Source organism: Pelobates fuscus, chromosome 3, assembly GCF_036172605.1.
Source record: "Pelobates fuscus isolate aPelFus1 chromosome 3, aPelFus1.pri, whole genome shotgun sequence".
NCBI lineage: Eukaryota > Metazoa > Chordata > Amphibia > Anura > Pelobatidae > Pelobates > Pelobates fuscus.
The window spans coordinates 369,242,609-369,259,031 of NC_086319.1; the positions used below are offsets into that span (position 1 = coordinate 369,242,609).

General features: G+C 41.8%; 1 protein-coding gene across 6 annotated transcripts in view; it reads left to right on the forward strand.

The window, feature by feature from the left end:
- Nucleotides 1-16,423, forward strand: part of MYO9A (myosin IXA) — a 126,024-nt gene that overhangs the window by 35,599 nt on the left and 74,002 nt on the right. For 5 of the 6 annotated variants that reach the window (XM_063449381.1, XM_063449386.1, XM_063449385.1 and 2 more), the window contains exons 2-6: nucleotides 9,507-10,412; nucleotides 10,742-10,836; nucleotides 11,051-11,113; nucleotides 15,097-15,196; nucleotides 15,861-15,917. In XM_063449381.1, the coding sequence (XP_063305451.1) occupies nucleotides 9,567-10,412; nucleotides 10,742-10,836; nucleotides 11,051-11,113; nucleotides 15,097-15,196; nucleotides 15,861-15,917 (1,161 nt within the window). In that variant the 5' untranslated portion in view covers nucleotides 9,507-9,566. Of the gene's footprint in view, nucleotides 1-7,150; nucleotides 7,171-9,506; nucleotides 10,413-10,741; nucleotides 10,837-11,050; nucleotides 11,114-15,096; nucleotides 15,197-15,860; nucleotides 15,918-16,423 lie in introns of those variants that run through there. The other variant, XM_063449383.1, reaches the window with a different exon arrangement.

Here is a 16,423-nt window from a genome sequence, read left to right on the forward strand (position 1 = left end):
TCCCTATAGAAAAACCGTGAATCAAGCAAAGCGTGACGACATCCATTGTTGTTTCTTGGCGTTAAACTCCATGAAAATCTAGGAAGCGCCTCTAGACTCTAGAGGTTGTCCTAACTCTGCAGTGTTTTCACTTACAGGGTTAAGGGGACAGGGACACTTTAACCAGTCCTCTTCAATTAAATGAAATGGTCTGGGTGCCTACAGTGTCCCTTTAAATAACTGATTTATAGTGTTCTCTAAATTTTTTGTAATTTCTAGAATTTGTCACCAGCATATTTTTTGTAAAATGCTAAACAATTTTTTTACTTTTCCTATTTAACCCCTTAAGGACCAAACTTCTGAAATAAAAGGGAATCATGACATGTCACACATGTCATGTGTCCTTAAGGGCTTAAAGAGGTTCCTGTGGGTCTGAGCTACTAGGTTTCTCTATGCCCTGACTAGTCTATTCCTGACCTCATCACTCATACTCTGAAAACGTATGGGACTTAGCCCTAAGGGCTCAGGTGCAGTGATAATCTTGTAGGATCCAAAGCGCAGACATTGGGCTACTTCTTAAAAGCTACATTTGTCATTATCCGCATTCTACTGTTAGACTGTATAAAGAAAAAAACTCTTCTGGTGGACGTTTTCACTAGCTGTGCTGTTTCTAGTCTGCGTGTGTGGGTGGTGGAGCCATCCATGGGTTACACAACCGGAGATGAACCTGGTTACGGTTTGAGGATAAAGGTAGTGTAAGGATAATTATACACCTATTTTCTCTTTCGACTGTCCTGACTATTTTTGGGTAGCTTTTAATGTAAACCTAAAAGGATTAGTAATGTTATTTTTGGCTTTTCACTGCAAGTCGTGTTCAAGTGCTAGGATTTCCGTAGCATTTTTCTGAAAACTAGTCAGATTGAAAACAAGATTGTTTGACCTCTCATGTCTAAATTTTTTACTTCTGGTTATGATGTAAAGAACTTGTTCCCCAGATTAGACTTTCATGTGTGGTGAAGATCATTTTTCACATGTGTATTTCACCTGAAGGCCTCTCCCTGACCGTTTGCAAAAGCTTATTTTGTAATGAGTGACCACCCTCTTGTTAGTCTGAGATCTCTATGTTGACCTACTTTCCATAGAATTTGCCCAAATAAATATGACATATTTTAAGATATAAATTTATTGGTTTAGAAAGCTTTTACATTTTGACCTCTTATCATGCAATCCGTGTTCTCCTTCGTGAAATCACCATTATTTTGCCAGCTTAGATCACTCACTTAAAGGGACACTATAGTCACCTGAACAACTTTAGCTTAATGAAGCAGTTTTGGTGTATAGAACATGCCCCTGCAGCCTCACTGCTCAATCCTCTGCCATTTAGGAGTTAAATCCCTTTGTTTATGAACCCTAGTCACACCTCCCTGCATGTGACTTGCACAGCCTTCCATAAACACTTCCTGTAAAGAGAGCCCTATTTAGGCTTTCTTTATTGCAAGTTCAGTTTAATTAAGATTTTATCCCCTGCTATGTTAATATCTTGCTAGACCCTGCAAGAGCCTCCTGTATGTTATTAAAGTTCAATTTAGAGATTGAGATACAATTATTTAAGGTAAATTACATCTGTTTGAAAGTGAAACCAGTTTTTTTCATGCAGGCTCTGTCAATCATAGCCAGGGGTGGTATGGCTAGGGCTGCATAAACAGAAACAAAGTGATTTAACTCCTAAATGACAGTGAATTGAGCAGTGAAATTGCAGGGGAATGATCTATACTAAAACTGCTTTATTTAGCTAAAGTAATTTAGGTGACTATAGTGTTTCTTTAAAATCTAGCCTTTCTTCTTGAATTCTATGCTAGGTTTAGATGGCTACTAGAGGTGCTTCCTGGGGCAATGCTGCAAAGTGTACAGCATTGACATATAGTGTCTCCACCCTTTGCGTGGAGATACTGAAGTTTACTCACAGAGATGCATTAATTCAATGCATCTCATGCCGAGATGCTAATTGGCCAGGGTGGAGTTTGGATCTGCCCCCAGCCCACATCTGTGGCTGAGATAATCAGAATTGACAATCTCAGCAAATCCAATGCTTTTTTTTTTTTTAAATGGGAAACCATTGTGAATGCTTAAGATCATAATTTCTGATGATGTCAGCCAAGGAGGCCGATCAGGAGCAGAGCCAGCATCAGCAGACTGGAATATAGGTGGCATTTTATTATATTTAGGAGGGCAAGGGGGGCTAGATACATGTGTGTTTTTCTGATGCTTTAGTGTTCCTTTAAATTACTTTAGAATGGGCAGTAGTTTACCTCTTGTATGAGTATTTTATTTTATTTAATTCTTTATTTTTGTAGTGCATGTGAATACAAAAAATGCTGACATTGCCACAACAGCGCATAAATGTAACACAGTAAGAAAAATTCTCAGAGTATATTGCTGCTAGGCAACCTTAATCTGCACCATTTTTTTGTGAGTATGAGAGACAACAATGCATTTCAACATGTGTAGGCAATCTGTAGTCGCCAGGTTTCCATGCAGAGACAGAGGAACATCAAACATTACAATTGAGGTAATCTAAATTAATCTCTTGGACATAGGGATGTTACTTAATGAACATGTCTATCTTTCTGACTGGGTGGAGGCTATTAACCCCTTAAGGACCAAACTTCTGGAATAAAAGGGAATCATGACGTGTCACACACGTCATGTGTCCTTAAGGGGTTAAAGAGGTGTAAACAAAATAATAATGCAACCCCAGTGGAGAAATCATAAACCAAACTAAGTAGATGCTTTAAACAGGTAGGTGTACATCCTTAGATTTTACCACCGCATGGGCCTATTTGGAAAAACAGATCTGGACATACGCTGAAGAGCTGCATAGTGAGGTGTAAGACAGTGGTGGTGTGCTAGGCAGTTGTCAAAGTGGCAATGTTCAACTTGCAGATTCAGCCTATGCCCTCCGCATACAGGTCATAGTTCCGAGTGATCTTGGTGATCCCCTGGATCGGCTTCCCTTCTGCAGGTAGCCGACCATAGTGTTGTGGTCTTCTTGCTATCCAGGAGGTACTGCAGGCAAATCTGGGATGCTGGAGCGGTGTCTCATGCTGGGAGCCAGGTGTTCGGGTAGGTGTTATAAACAGCGCCATCTGGTAACCTTGTGCTGCATGTGTCGGCTGGATTCATCTCCGGCTTCTCCGCTGCGATCTTGTTTGACCTGTGGCTGGAACCCCGATGTTGAGGTGGAGTGTGTGCAGTAGGTATCGGGCTGGGTGTTTGTGTAGATTCCTTTGAGCAGACATCCACAGTTTTCTTTTCGGCAAGTCGCTAGTATTGAAGCGATTCTTCCCTTTGGCACATGTAGCTCAGCATGTCATCGCCGCCATTTTGACTGCGGCCTCAGAGCCTTGGGTCGACACAGCTGCAGCCTGGGGTGCTGGTGTCTTCACGATCACAGGGGCCATGGGGTGGGGACCGGGATCACCCCCACCGGTCCAGAGGGGGGGGGGGGACAGTTCCACTCAGCCTCGTGTTTCTGGCAAGGAGCTGGTAGGCAGGATAGCGGGACAGCGGCCATCCATCCCACTCACTGCCAGGGTAATCCTCATCTTGGGCGACAAGGAGCTTCCCTCCAAGGGACTAGAACCCCTCAGCAAGCCTCACCTCGGTACCAGGGTGCCTTCTTGCAATGGGCCACAGCTGCCAGTCGTCAGGTGGGTATTTAATCAGGATCTATATGCTGATGTTATAAGAGATTGAAGGAGCTACTCCCTTGTGCGACCATTCAGCATGGTGGTCCGGCCCCGGCCCCTCCTTGTATGAGTATATTTGTTATACTGCCAATAAAAAAAAGTTGCTATTTTTATGTAATTGTCTCTGACAATGACCTTATGGCCGTCCCACACAGCCACACAGTAGACATGAAGACACCCTGAGCGCAATTCTGAGTCAAGCAGTGTGTACATTCTCTTGTGATGTGTCATTTCAATGGTTTGTGAATTATGGAGCAGAGAGGAGTTTAATCTCTATGATCACAGTGCCCACTGTTTTAGCTCCTTAAAGGAACACTGTAGTAGTGTCGTAAATGAACTGTGTATTCCTTACACTATAGTCCTGGAGTAGCTGTTTAGGTGACTGCCCCTACCCCCTACCCTCTGGTAGCTTGGAGATAAGTTATTTTACTCACAATTTCATCCTCGCTGTGGTGCTCTCGCCGTGGCTGGCCCTGCTGCCATGACTGAGATCACCCATAGGGAATCAAAACGCTGCGCCAGTCAGCAATATCCTCATTGAATGAACGCTCAGCATCTCCTTGCAGGGCTTGGAGACGCCGAACATTGTTCAGCCCTGGACTTAGAAGACTGCCAGTAGAGATGTTACTAGGCAGCAATGATTATGAAATTGTTTATAAACAAATGCATGAAAATATATATAAAAAAAAAAAAAAAAAAAATGATTCAAATCTACTATATTGTTAAAACCATGTATAGTTTATTGCATTTTCACAACACATGGAAATAAATAATAAGGTAAAATTAAAACCATAAAAAAAGGATGCAGTAAAACTTCCCTAGCATGTGATGTATTTTTTATTTTTATATTTTTTTGGTTCCTAAAGATTTTGCAACTCATTGATCCTGTTAAGGATGCAGCTTTTCATCTACTCGTGCTCGTTTGTCCTCAAATCTTAGAACGTGCCCAGAGGTTTCTGATGAACTCGGACTATAGGACTAGGCACTTCCTGGTTCCCAGAGTTGGGGTCTGAGTAATTATATTAGGAACAGAAAGCTTAAAGAACCTCCAGTCGTAGTGGCATTGGGACCAGATGACTGGGCATTGCCTGACCACATTTGATTGGGAATATTTCTATACGATGCATAGATTCGTTCTACCCGGTTTTGTGCGTTGATATCGGCACTAGCAGTGCTTGGCCTAATGATGATGACATGATGCATAAGGCTCCTTAGAACTTTTAATTAAGCTTTCACGTCTTGGTAGAAAGGCGCTGTTGTGTTACGCTAGTGCCATCTATTCACTGCTTTTTTTTTTTTTTTTTTTTTTTTTTTAATTCTTTATTTTTGCGTGCATGAAAATATAACAAGCGGGCTCGCCATGCCACAACAGCTTGACAAGCATATAAACAAACATTTAACCATTCGGTAGCATGTAGATTAGTCTGCACAGTTTTTATAATAATATTTGGGTGAGCAATATCAGAACAATAGCACATTTCAAGGAGTTAGAGAAGACAGGCTATCAGCACAGTTTTATAGTATGAGAGATTCATGCAAGGCAAACATGTCAGAAACTTTAGCAACGTTAAATACAGGCTATGAAGTTCGAGGACAACTCACTGAGTGTTATTGCTATCAGACTTGTGAGACAATCTGGGTTGAATAGAGAGACACGTCTAAGCTACTATGAAGCCTCCGTGTAACAAAAGTGGAAAACACTATTAAACATTATAAATTGAGAGACACGATAGGTTGGTAATGGTCTGTCTGAGGATGAGACAGTAGTTTAAGGAGCCTGTATGTTAACCACTGAAACTACTATTCCTGTTACGCTGCACTGGTCATAGTATTCACATTCAATATAAGAGTTTAAGAAACAATAACTAAGCAGACTGCATAGCATTTAAACAGTAGCCGGTGGCTTCATATTAAAGCCGGGTCAGCCAGACCCTCTGAACGGCAAGGTAGGAGAGCGTCCATAATGGGTCACATAGGCCAGAGTCGTGCTACCACAAAAAGGAACATATTATTTAAGTGAAGCAAGAGAGTGCACATATTGAAAACATTAGTCATAGCATTAAGGTATGTCAGCCCAGTAGAGTGAGAACAAGGCTGAACTTAATCATAAATCTAACTAATCGGTTTGCAAAATAACATTAACAATAGAGAATATATCTAGGCCGTTGGGTCTGGTAAACCTGCAGCTCAGATGCAGTCCAATTGTTATCAAGTTCAGCCAATGCCCAAGGATGGGGGGTTGCGAGCAGGTGAATGCTTCAGTCCATCTCCGTTGTCACCCCATGGCTTGCACGCTTTGCTGCGGGAGTCGGCTCTGGCGGTACCTCGTGGAACTTGTTGCCATTCTGTTGCCTGTTTAGCCTCAATTCTTGTGTAGTGTCGGGCAGTGCTGCACTGGAGGCCGGATTGTGGGACAGGTGAGATTCTTGTTTGCTGCATTTGTTTCGTTGTACCGGGTGTTTTAATTTGTGCGTGGGAGGGTGCGTTTAATGTGCCTGCCGCCATTTTTCTTCTCTGGGCCCGCTGGTATCTGCAGTGTCGGACAGCCATTTTGGGTGCTTGTGGTGTTCGCTTGTAATAGCTTCGTCGTGCTGCGGGCCGAACACACTCGGCCACCATTCTCTCCGCTTGGCGGTAAGTCGCTCCTCTGCTCTGCAGGAGTTCCCTAAAGCCTGCACATAGGTGGTCAAATATTACCAAGGGGTGCCCGGTTTGATGGGTGCGGGTGTTCCGCTCTTTGTGCTCACGCTGGGCGGCCATCTTGGGAGTACCTCGTGTGCTGATTACCCCAGTATGGCTTGTGGCTGATTTGTCTGCCCTTCTTCCTGGTCGTTGTGTCCAGTAGAGACCGGGATATCCCCCACCGGTCCAAAGGGGGGGGGGGCTAGCGATGTGTGAGTGTCCCTCCGCTAGCCAGAGAACCGGGAGAGCGGCCGTCTCTCCGCGGCTCCCACTGGTTTAGGCCGCAAGCCTCAATTTGGACAGCACAAGCTTGGGGAACCTCGAGTCTGGTATCCCCGGGTCCAGTGGTGTCCTCCGGTCAGGTTGATTGCTGTTTGCAGCCAGTGTCACCAAGTGGTCAGGCAGTACACCCGGAATCTTGGCCCCAGACGCAGGAGCTCTTGGCAGGTACGTCTGGTCCGCTTGGAGTCAAGCTCCGCCCCCCATCTATTCACTGCTTTAACTTTTGCAAAAAAAATGCAGAAGGTCCTGCTTCTTCCTTTCTGGTTACTGTTTTTTTTTTTTTCTAATATTGCTTTAATAAAGATTGGGGGTGAGTGGAGCAATGCATCATGCACAACCTTCACAATAAAACATTCACATGAGGACTGAAACATTAATTTTGTTTAAATTGCTTAGCGTTGGAATAAAGAGTATCTGGTTTGCTGAAGGATGATGAGTCTGGTAAAGACTACTGAATAAGAATGAACTGATACACAAGGTTTGTATGCAAGCCTGGAGGGTTTCAATGGTATTTGTATGCTTTTTTACCGAGCTTTAAAATTAAAAGTGATGGCCAGTATGGTAATTGCACAACCAAATAGTGTTAGTAATGTAATGAAATCCATCCTGCCAGTGTTGTGTGTGTTTTTTTTACTGAACAACTTTGTACCGAACAACCAGTGTTATGTCTAACAACCAAACTTTTTTTTCTGCCAGTAATGCCACAGAAGATAGACAACATAGCATTCATAACTTAAATCACTTAAAGGGACACTGAAGGTACTAGATCTGCCTATGGAAGTAGTTATGGTGCTTGGATACTGTCCCTATATACTTACTATTACATTTTATTTCATTGTGGCAAAACAAAGCTTTAACCCCTTAAGGACACATGACGTGTGTGACATGTCATGATTCCCTTTTATTCCAGAAGTTTGGTCCTTAAGGGGTTAAAGCATAGCTTGCAAATCACTCAATCTTTGCATTGATACCGTGCTGTTGTGACATACATCTCAGGCTGAAATTTGTTGTTGGTGATGCGTGGCATTAATGCAGTTCTTTATTCATGTTCATAACAGATGTTTAGGGTACAGTGCACATGTGTATGTGTTACATTATCAATTTCCGCTAGTCGTCAATCGTTTTAAGAAGTCCCTTAAAACCGATTTTTTTCCAGAAATGCTTATGGCCTCCTAGAGTAACTTTTATGTCACATATCTGTCTCTTTTTCTCTCCTAAAGGGCCACACTGCACTCTCACCTCCATTTCTGCTACTTTTCCACCTTGTTTCTTTGCTGTCCCCTTCGCTGCCTTATTGTGCTTTTACACCCCACCTCCTCTAGACTGCTTGTTTGAGCAGGGCCTTCATCTACCTATTGTTCCTGTGTCATTTTGTAAATGTCTAGTTTATTCTTAAATCTCCCCCCGTTCACAATATTGTAAAGCGTTGCAGAATAAGTTGGCGCTATATAAATACAATAATATTAATAATAATAATAGTGTGTTGCTGCTTTTTATTCTTTATTTGTATTCATTTGATGGTGATGGTTTTACAAATCAGCTCATGGGGTGGTATTTGTAATGTTAGTCTTGCTCACGTGTGCAACGTGTTTGCTCTTTGGATTTACGTTAATTCATTAAAAAGTGTTGTCTGTAGTTTGTCAAGTTCTCTTGGCTATTAAATTTGATAAGGGAAAATGGTTTTGTTAATTTGTTGACAACTTTTTTTCTGAGAGATTGTGCTCACTTGAAGCCCGCTCTAGTGGTTCTAATTCCTGGAGAACCCTGGTCCAGTTCCCTGGTAATGGGGCAAACTGTTTAGCAATAGTTTGCCCTCTTACCTTGGTTCCCGCCAGGCTTCGATACTTGCTGGTGGTCCAGTGGCGCACTTCTTGCTTCTGCAGAAGCCGGAGACATTGTCATTTATTGGCTTAGTGTGTCAGGTGACCGTTCTCAGCCCATGAATGCAGTTCTCTGCATTGAAACTTACATAGAATAGACAGTAGCCAGCCCTGAACGCTAAATTCCAGGCAACCCACTGACACCCCACTAATGCTACCATTGGTGGAGTTACACCTCCAGCAGCAGAAAGGTTTAAACTTTGTATTTGCAGTGTTTAATAGCGAAACGCTGCACTTACAGACTACTGATACCATAACCACTTAAAATCACTGAATTAGTCATGATGCTTGGAATAATCCTCTAAGATAAAACGGTTAAGCAAAAGTATTGCACCCTTTTTTGCAGAGAGAAAACGGGAAAAAATAGTTGTTGGAAAGTATCAAAATAACGTGATTGTGAACATAGCAACATCTTTAAGAGCTCATTGTCTGCTTTTGATATGTTGATAATTATTCACCGATAGGTTATGATCTACCCTTTTGTTTAATCTACTTGTTGTGTTAAATAGCTCACTGGTAATAAAAGGGCTTCAATGCAGCATAGTTTAGTGTTGTGAAAAAGTACTTTTGCTATTTACATATACACACACAACTTGATATTGAAAGATATAATGGCTAATGTGCTTGGTAACCCACTTGTAAAATGATTGCTGTTTTGAAATGGCAATTAATTATTTTTCCCTTTTTGTGGCACAAATCGAAATCCCTTCACATTATGGTTTTGATTCATTTTGGTTCAGTTGAAATAGATGTTACAAAGGTTGAACTTTTGATGTTTTCTAAACTATATTATTAGGTTACTCTGTAACTTTATCGAGCTAGTTGCCCCTTCACACACAGTAAAAAAAATAATGATCAAAAAAATAATAATTGAGCATTAGTAATCCAGCACATCAAGGTCTTCCACTAATATCTCTTTGTTTGGTATCCACAGGTGTCGCCCCTCTGATAAAGACCGGTTTGCACTTCTTCTGATGGGACACGGAGTGCCACCATGTCCGAGGTGGGGGGTGGCGGCGGGCGGCGGCGCCTGCTGGATGAAGATTTCACTCTGCAGGTGTACCCTGGCAGTATCTCCCCTGATGTCATATACTGCCCAGTGCCCGCCCGGTGGCACACAACAGCCGCTGATGTCATTGATGCCCTCATTACGGCACTGCGATTGGATCGGTCCAAGTTCTATGTGCTGGCGGAGGTGAAAGAGTTTGGTGGGGAGGAGTGGATCCTTAACCCCACTGACTACCCTGCTCAGCGCATGATGCTGTGGCCCAGACTTGCCCTGGAGGCTCGTGGATCTGGAGAGGACTATCGATTTCTCCTTCGGGAGAAGAACATGGATGGATCTATCCACTATGGAAGCCTCCAGTCCTGGTTGAAGGTGACAGAGGAGCGTCGGCGGATGGTAGAGAGGGGTTTTCTTCCTCAACAGCAGGGACCAGAATGTGAGGATTTGTGTGTTCTACCGGATCTTAGTGAGAGGGTATTGCTTGAGACACTTCGAACACGTTTCCGGCAAGAAAAAATCTACACCTATGTGGGAAGCATCCTGGTAGCAGTCAACCCATTCCGTTTCTTGCCAATTTATAATCCCAAGTATGTGAAAATGTATGATAACCGAAGACTAGGGGAGCGAGAGCCTCACATCTATGCAGTGGCCGATGCTGCGTACCACGCAATGCTCAGGCGTCAACGGAATCAGTGCATTGTCATCTCTGGTGAGACAGGATCTGGCAAAACCCAAAGCACCAATTTCCTTATCCATCATCTGACAGCACTCAGCCAAAAGGGATATGCCAGCGGGGTAGAGCAGATCATACTGGGGGCTGGCCCAGTGCTTGAGGTAAGAGGACTATTCTTAAAGGTCATTTCAAGGCTACTAACAATGTATACAGTTAATTGAAAACAACTTGCCCTTTTCCAAAAATTGTGACCATTTAAGTATTCTGAATATTTACCAATAAAGCTTAGCTAGTGAATAACACAATTCCACTAAAGGAGTAGATTCAATTATTTTAAGCCTAAAATCTTACTTTGGAGTATTGAATCAGGTGTATCATTGGGAAATTGAAGGGAATTAAACATTGTGGGTTGGTAATTCACTTTCCTAATTCTCTAGTTAATCCTCCCTACACCCGTCTCTTCTTCCCTTCCTCTGACTGTATGTTTTAGGCTTTTGGAAATGCTAAGACGTCACAAAACAACAACTCCAGCCGCTTTGGAAAGTTCATTCAAGTCAACTACCATGAGACAGGAACTGTTCGTGGGTGAGGGATACGTGTTTGTTACAATGAAAGAAAGAGTGTTTGGATATGATTGCCATTTGCATGGATTACCCTCAGGGTCTAATGCATTTTGGACCCATGTTCTTTAATTTTAATGTGTTCATTTGGTGTATATTTTGGTCGGGATTTACTCTAATTTAGGGGTTCTAGTTGACATGTGTAAATCAATGTCACGGGATTTGTCTTCTCTCCTCAGAGCGTATGTGGAGAAATACCTGCTGGAAAAGTCAAGGCTGGTGTATCAAGAGCAGCAAGAGCGGTGAGTGCAACATTTCTGTGATATTCATATCTTTGACCAGCAGTTTTTATTCCTAATGTGATCAGAGTCCGTAGAACGGCACAAGAGTTGGGATATTTCATACTGGAAACATTTAGAACTCTCTGCTTTCTGCCAAACTAGCGTCTTTTTGTTCTGTTAATTGGAGCAGAAACCTATATGTTCCTCTGTCCATATTTGTACAACATACATGCTATTGGGGTGCACCCCACCCTTGTTTAACCTCTGGCTTGGGGAAAAAATTTATTGCTGCTTTGTGCAAACTGATGATCGCAGTGTAGCAATGAGATTCTTCATCAGTTCCATTCACCTGATCTGATGAATGGGTTTTGAGGATAATTTATGACCCCCAGGTTCAAAATGAGCTGCTGCTAATGTAGGTAATCCATTTATTGGTCAGGGAAGAGCTCTCTGCTCTTTCTACAGAGATCTGCAGATCAAGTGCTGCTACTCCTGTGTCTGTCTCCATCCAAGTCAATGGCGCTACTATCACTTCTACCTCGCAGGCTCGCTGCCTAGGGGTTCTTTTCGATTCTGACCTCTCTTTTACTCCCCATGTCCAATCGATAGTCAAATCCTGTCGCTTCCAACTCAAGAACATAGCGCGCATCCGCCCATATCTAACGCCGGACGCGGCTAAGATACTGGTTCATGCTGTTGTTCTCTCTACTGCAATCCCCTTCTCACCGTTCTTACAGGTTCCCAGCTTGCACCGCTGCAATCTATAATGAATGCGGCTGCGAGGCTTATTTTCCTGTCCGGTCGCTCCTCCCACGCCTCCACGCTCTCAGTCCCTGCATTGGCTTCCAGTTAAATATAGGGCCCAATTCAAAATTCTGGCGCTTGCTTACAAATCCATACATAATGCTGCTCCAACATACCTATCCTCCCTCATACACAAGTATGTCCCGTCGAGACCCCTGCGCTCAGACCTACGCCTATCCTCTGCCCGGATCCCCACCTCTGATGCTCGCCTTCAAGACTTCTCTAGGGCTGCACCTATTCTGTGGAACTCCCTTCCCTCCTCAATCAGACTTTCACCCAGCCTCCACTGCTTCAAAAAATCTTTGAAAACTCCCTTCTTCATTAAAGCGTATCAATTAAACTGTCAGCAGGCTTCTCATCCCCCACCCCATGACTCCTTTCCTGCAACTGTCAAAAATGACCTACCAAGCACTCAATAAACCCTTCTCTAACAAACTATTTAATCCCCCTACTTTAACCCTTTGTGTCACTATTCCCCACTCCCTCTAGCATGTAAGCTCATTGAGCAGGGCCCTCAACCCCCTCTGTTCCTGTACGTCCAGTGGTCTGATCTCAATTATGTGTCTGTTAGTCCACCCATTGTACAGCGCTACGGAATTTGTTGGCGCTACATAAATAATAATAATAACAGCTAGAAGACGTTTAATGGGTAGCTGTATTATAATAATTTAAAAATATATATATTTATTTCATTTCTTTGCATACATTTTTTTTTTTAAATTCTTTATTTATGCCAGTGCAAGACATCACAAGCGATACATGTACATTAATACAGAAAACTTAAACATCAAGCGAGTATACCGAGACAATTACATGTAATAACAGCAAGAGGAGTGAACTAGCGTGAACTTCCAGGTCTCCCTGTCATGTACCACTATAAGCATGCCTATCTCCCGTTCACCACGTAGATCAAAAGCTCCATAGGAGCTTGGATGTTCCGCCTGGTATTTTTTATTAGTATATAAAACAGTAATCATATAACCGATGAATAAGAACGTCCGCACCTCCATCACAAAATTGAGGAAAAAAGCAGCTCTATAGAGTTTAGCACACCAGCATACTACCTTTCCCACAGCATTAGCGTCACTCAAAAACAGTTCCATTACGTAAAAATAAAAACTAAGAAATAGGAGAAGAGAGAAAGAGGAGAGGTAGTGCCCCGAGATGTCGAGGCCTTAGAGAAGAGAATAAAAAGGGGGGGGGGGAGGAGAAGAGGGGGGGTACCCGAGGAGTGAAGCCCCGTAAAGAAGCCTCATGGGGGGCACGATGCCCGCGCACCACTATCTCATACAGGGGTAAGTAGTTCTTCGCCCCGTAGGTCGCATCGAGGCCGCCTAGAGAACTGACTAACTCAGAGGTCCCCTAGTGACGTCCGGTTGCCTCAAACAGTCCCGTCCGTATTAATCGCTTACAGTGCTATCTATCCAGGGGCACCAAATTTTGTCAAATTTCTTTGTAGTCCCCCTCACCTGTGCATACATTATTTTAAAGAAGATTTTATTGCATTTTGAAAATTAAAAAAATAACAATATACTCTATGATCCACAAGACGAGCAAACCCCAAGCAGTTGCATGTTGAGGCATGTGGTGCCTTTGCACAGTCAGACCTCCAGAGTAGATATCTATCAGATCTAGGACACACATTTTAGTGGATGCTCCTGAAGAGTTCCAGCTGGAACTCGTGTTCCCACTTAAAAATGGGGATTAAATCTGGACTTTTCCTCTAATTTGGGTTAAAATCCAGACTGGCTAATCTTGCCTTATTTTAAAATAAAAATACTTCCCAGTATGTTGCTAGTTACACTTGCACTCTAGAGGTTAAAGGAATAATGGGAAAAAAATATCCGGCATTGGTTTCAATAATACAAGACATTCTACTGCAGACTTGAAACCAGGATAGTACTGTCCATCAATTGTCATCTGTGGCCTTCAGCCTGCTTCAGCGTGCTCATGCTTGCTTCAGAATTCCATAGACTTTATTCCGTTACCTGATTGTTTTGCACTTCTTGACCTTGGGTACCCTCTGGGAATGCCTCTGGTCCATGCTTTCTCAGTAGACTAGTGCTCTGAATGTAAAACTATATTTTGGTGTGAGCGTGGTTCCCTTAATGTTTACTGTGCACTGAACATTGAAGCAATAAAATAAGTAGTTTAACTGGATTATGATATTATTTCACCCTCCGCATAAATGTACTGGGGTATAGGGGTTAGACCAATCCTGATCGTGAAGATTTAACCCATGTTTTTATATTCCCTGAATATATAGGTTTCCCTATGCCGCAATATTGGTCATTCATAGACCGTCGACCATGATCATGGCCTCGATTTTAATTTGGTTGGATAAGCTTTACAAATGATCACATGCTGCTTTTCTACAAATATTCCCATAGACTTTATTTGTGACTTTTGTAAATAAATATTTTAAAAAGTTTATTTTATTTTTTATTTGTATGTATGTATATATATATATATATATATATATATATATATAACTGATTGTGATCATTCCAAAAGCTTATCCCAAAATATTAAGTCAAGATCTTTATTTGCTGATCCCTATAGAAACGATTCCAATCTTAAGATTTACATGTCAATGTATTCCCCCATCAGAAGGAATTGGGTTTACTTTATTGTTAACCCAATTTCATTAGAACTAATTGTGCTTTCTACACTGTGCTAGTCCGTTTGTGAGTTCTTATAGGTTTGACTGTTACTGGTGTTTTTCTGTGTCTCAGTGGTTTTTAGTTATGTTATAGGTAATTTGATCTTTGTCATTTTTACTTGGAATCCAATTCTTTTTAAACCAATTCCTATTATGAAACACTTGAGTAACATTTTGGGATAAGGCCACTCCATAGTTACCTGAAAGCCTGTGTGCTTCAAGTATTTAAAAGTTGGTGTATGTTTGCTACATGCTCCTATTAGAGCTTATAATAGCAAAATGCATAAGGTTAAGGTCTGACTCATGTTATTGGCGTCCCGCCACTATACCATTCTGTTATCTCTATTTTCCAGTAAAGAATTATGATTTTCTTTTAACCTTTTGAGGGCTAGTGGTGGACCCAATGCTCCACAAAGCAATGCATTAGGCAGACCTCTGGGACTCAGAGATTAAGGGAGCTACATGAAGTGCCCTTGTTTTTTTGTTTTTTTTTTAAAGCTAAACAAATTATATGATTTATATGCACAATACTCTGCAGGAATTACCATGTCTTCTACTATCTCCTGGCTGGGGCGAGTGAGGAGGAAAAGACAGAATTTCACCTACAGCATCCAGAGAATTACCATTACTTGGGCCAGGTAGGAACGGAGTGTTGAGTGGAGATGGGAAGATAGGCAAAGCTCACAATTAGCAGGGGTCGCTGAAGGGTAGAAGGTGACTTTGTGAAATTAGAAGGGGAGATTGCGGATGTACACTGGGGTAAAGTTCAAATAGGAAAGGGATCGGTACCACGGGGTTATTCGCGTATCCTGGAAAGTGCGGAAACTAGAGGGGCAGTTTGAAAGTACAATCCAAAATAGCTTAGTTGGAAAATGTAAGTAATGTGTAAGCTTCTTTAAGCAGGATCCTCATCATCCTATTGTTCCTGTAACATTTTGTAATTGTCTCATTTATTGTTACATTTCCCCCTTTTATGAAATAGCAAAGCGTTGCGGAATAAGTTGACGCTATATAAATGCCAATAATAATAATAATAATAATGTGACTTTTGATCGTTCATTTGCAGCTCCCATGTCTATTCCTTTTTCCCAGTTTAGTGAATATGCCCATAGTGCTCTAGACTAGAAGGGGAAGCAGTGTTTTTGAAGAGGGTCCGTGTTCGAAGTTGATAGAATTCAGAAATTAGAGAATGGCACTAGAGAACGATGCATGGTGGAAGAGATGATGGCAGAACAGGCTGTATAACAAACAAATCATGATAATTATGTTTCCAAAAAATATATTTTTGGTTCTATTTTTCAGAAGATACGGAAACTCCACAGACAGGGCTGGGGAGAATATGATGGTGAAGATGAAACGGTAAGTGTCACAAGACAGTGTTTGTGTTGCTGTAATTGCTTTTCATGTTATTGTGTGTATAGTGCTGCTCTTTTCATAAATAGATTTTTGTGTTTCTATATTTTTTTTCACTCTGTTTGCCTCTCCCTATCCTTGTATCTCTTTATCTCACATGTATGTGTGTAATGTTGACAGATGTGTATGTATTTATATGTCTGTATTGTTTGCATAGTGTATCTAGTATTTCTTTTGTTGCAGAGTGTGTTTATTTTTAGAGTTTATGATTTGCTTTTCCATTAAACAGTTTTGCATTATAAAGAGGAAACTGATACAACATAGAAGGGATATTCATATAAAACTTTTCAATAGAGGGAATCAGGGAAACAATATCATGTATACACATAAAATGTAAATCTTTCAATAGATTGAATCAGGGAAAGAAAAATAAAGTCAGACAAGGGGTGGTGTAGGAGGGAAAGGAGCTTGAATATATTAAAGAAAGTTGAACAGCTATGTGGTTCGGGACA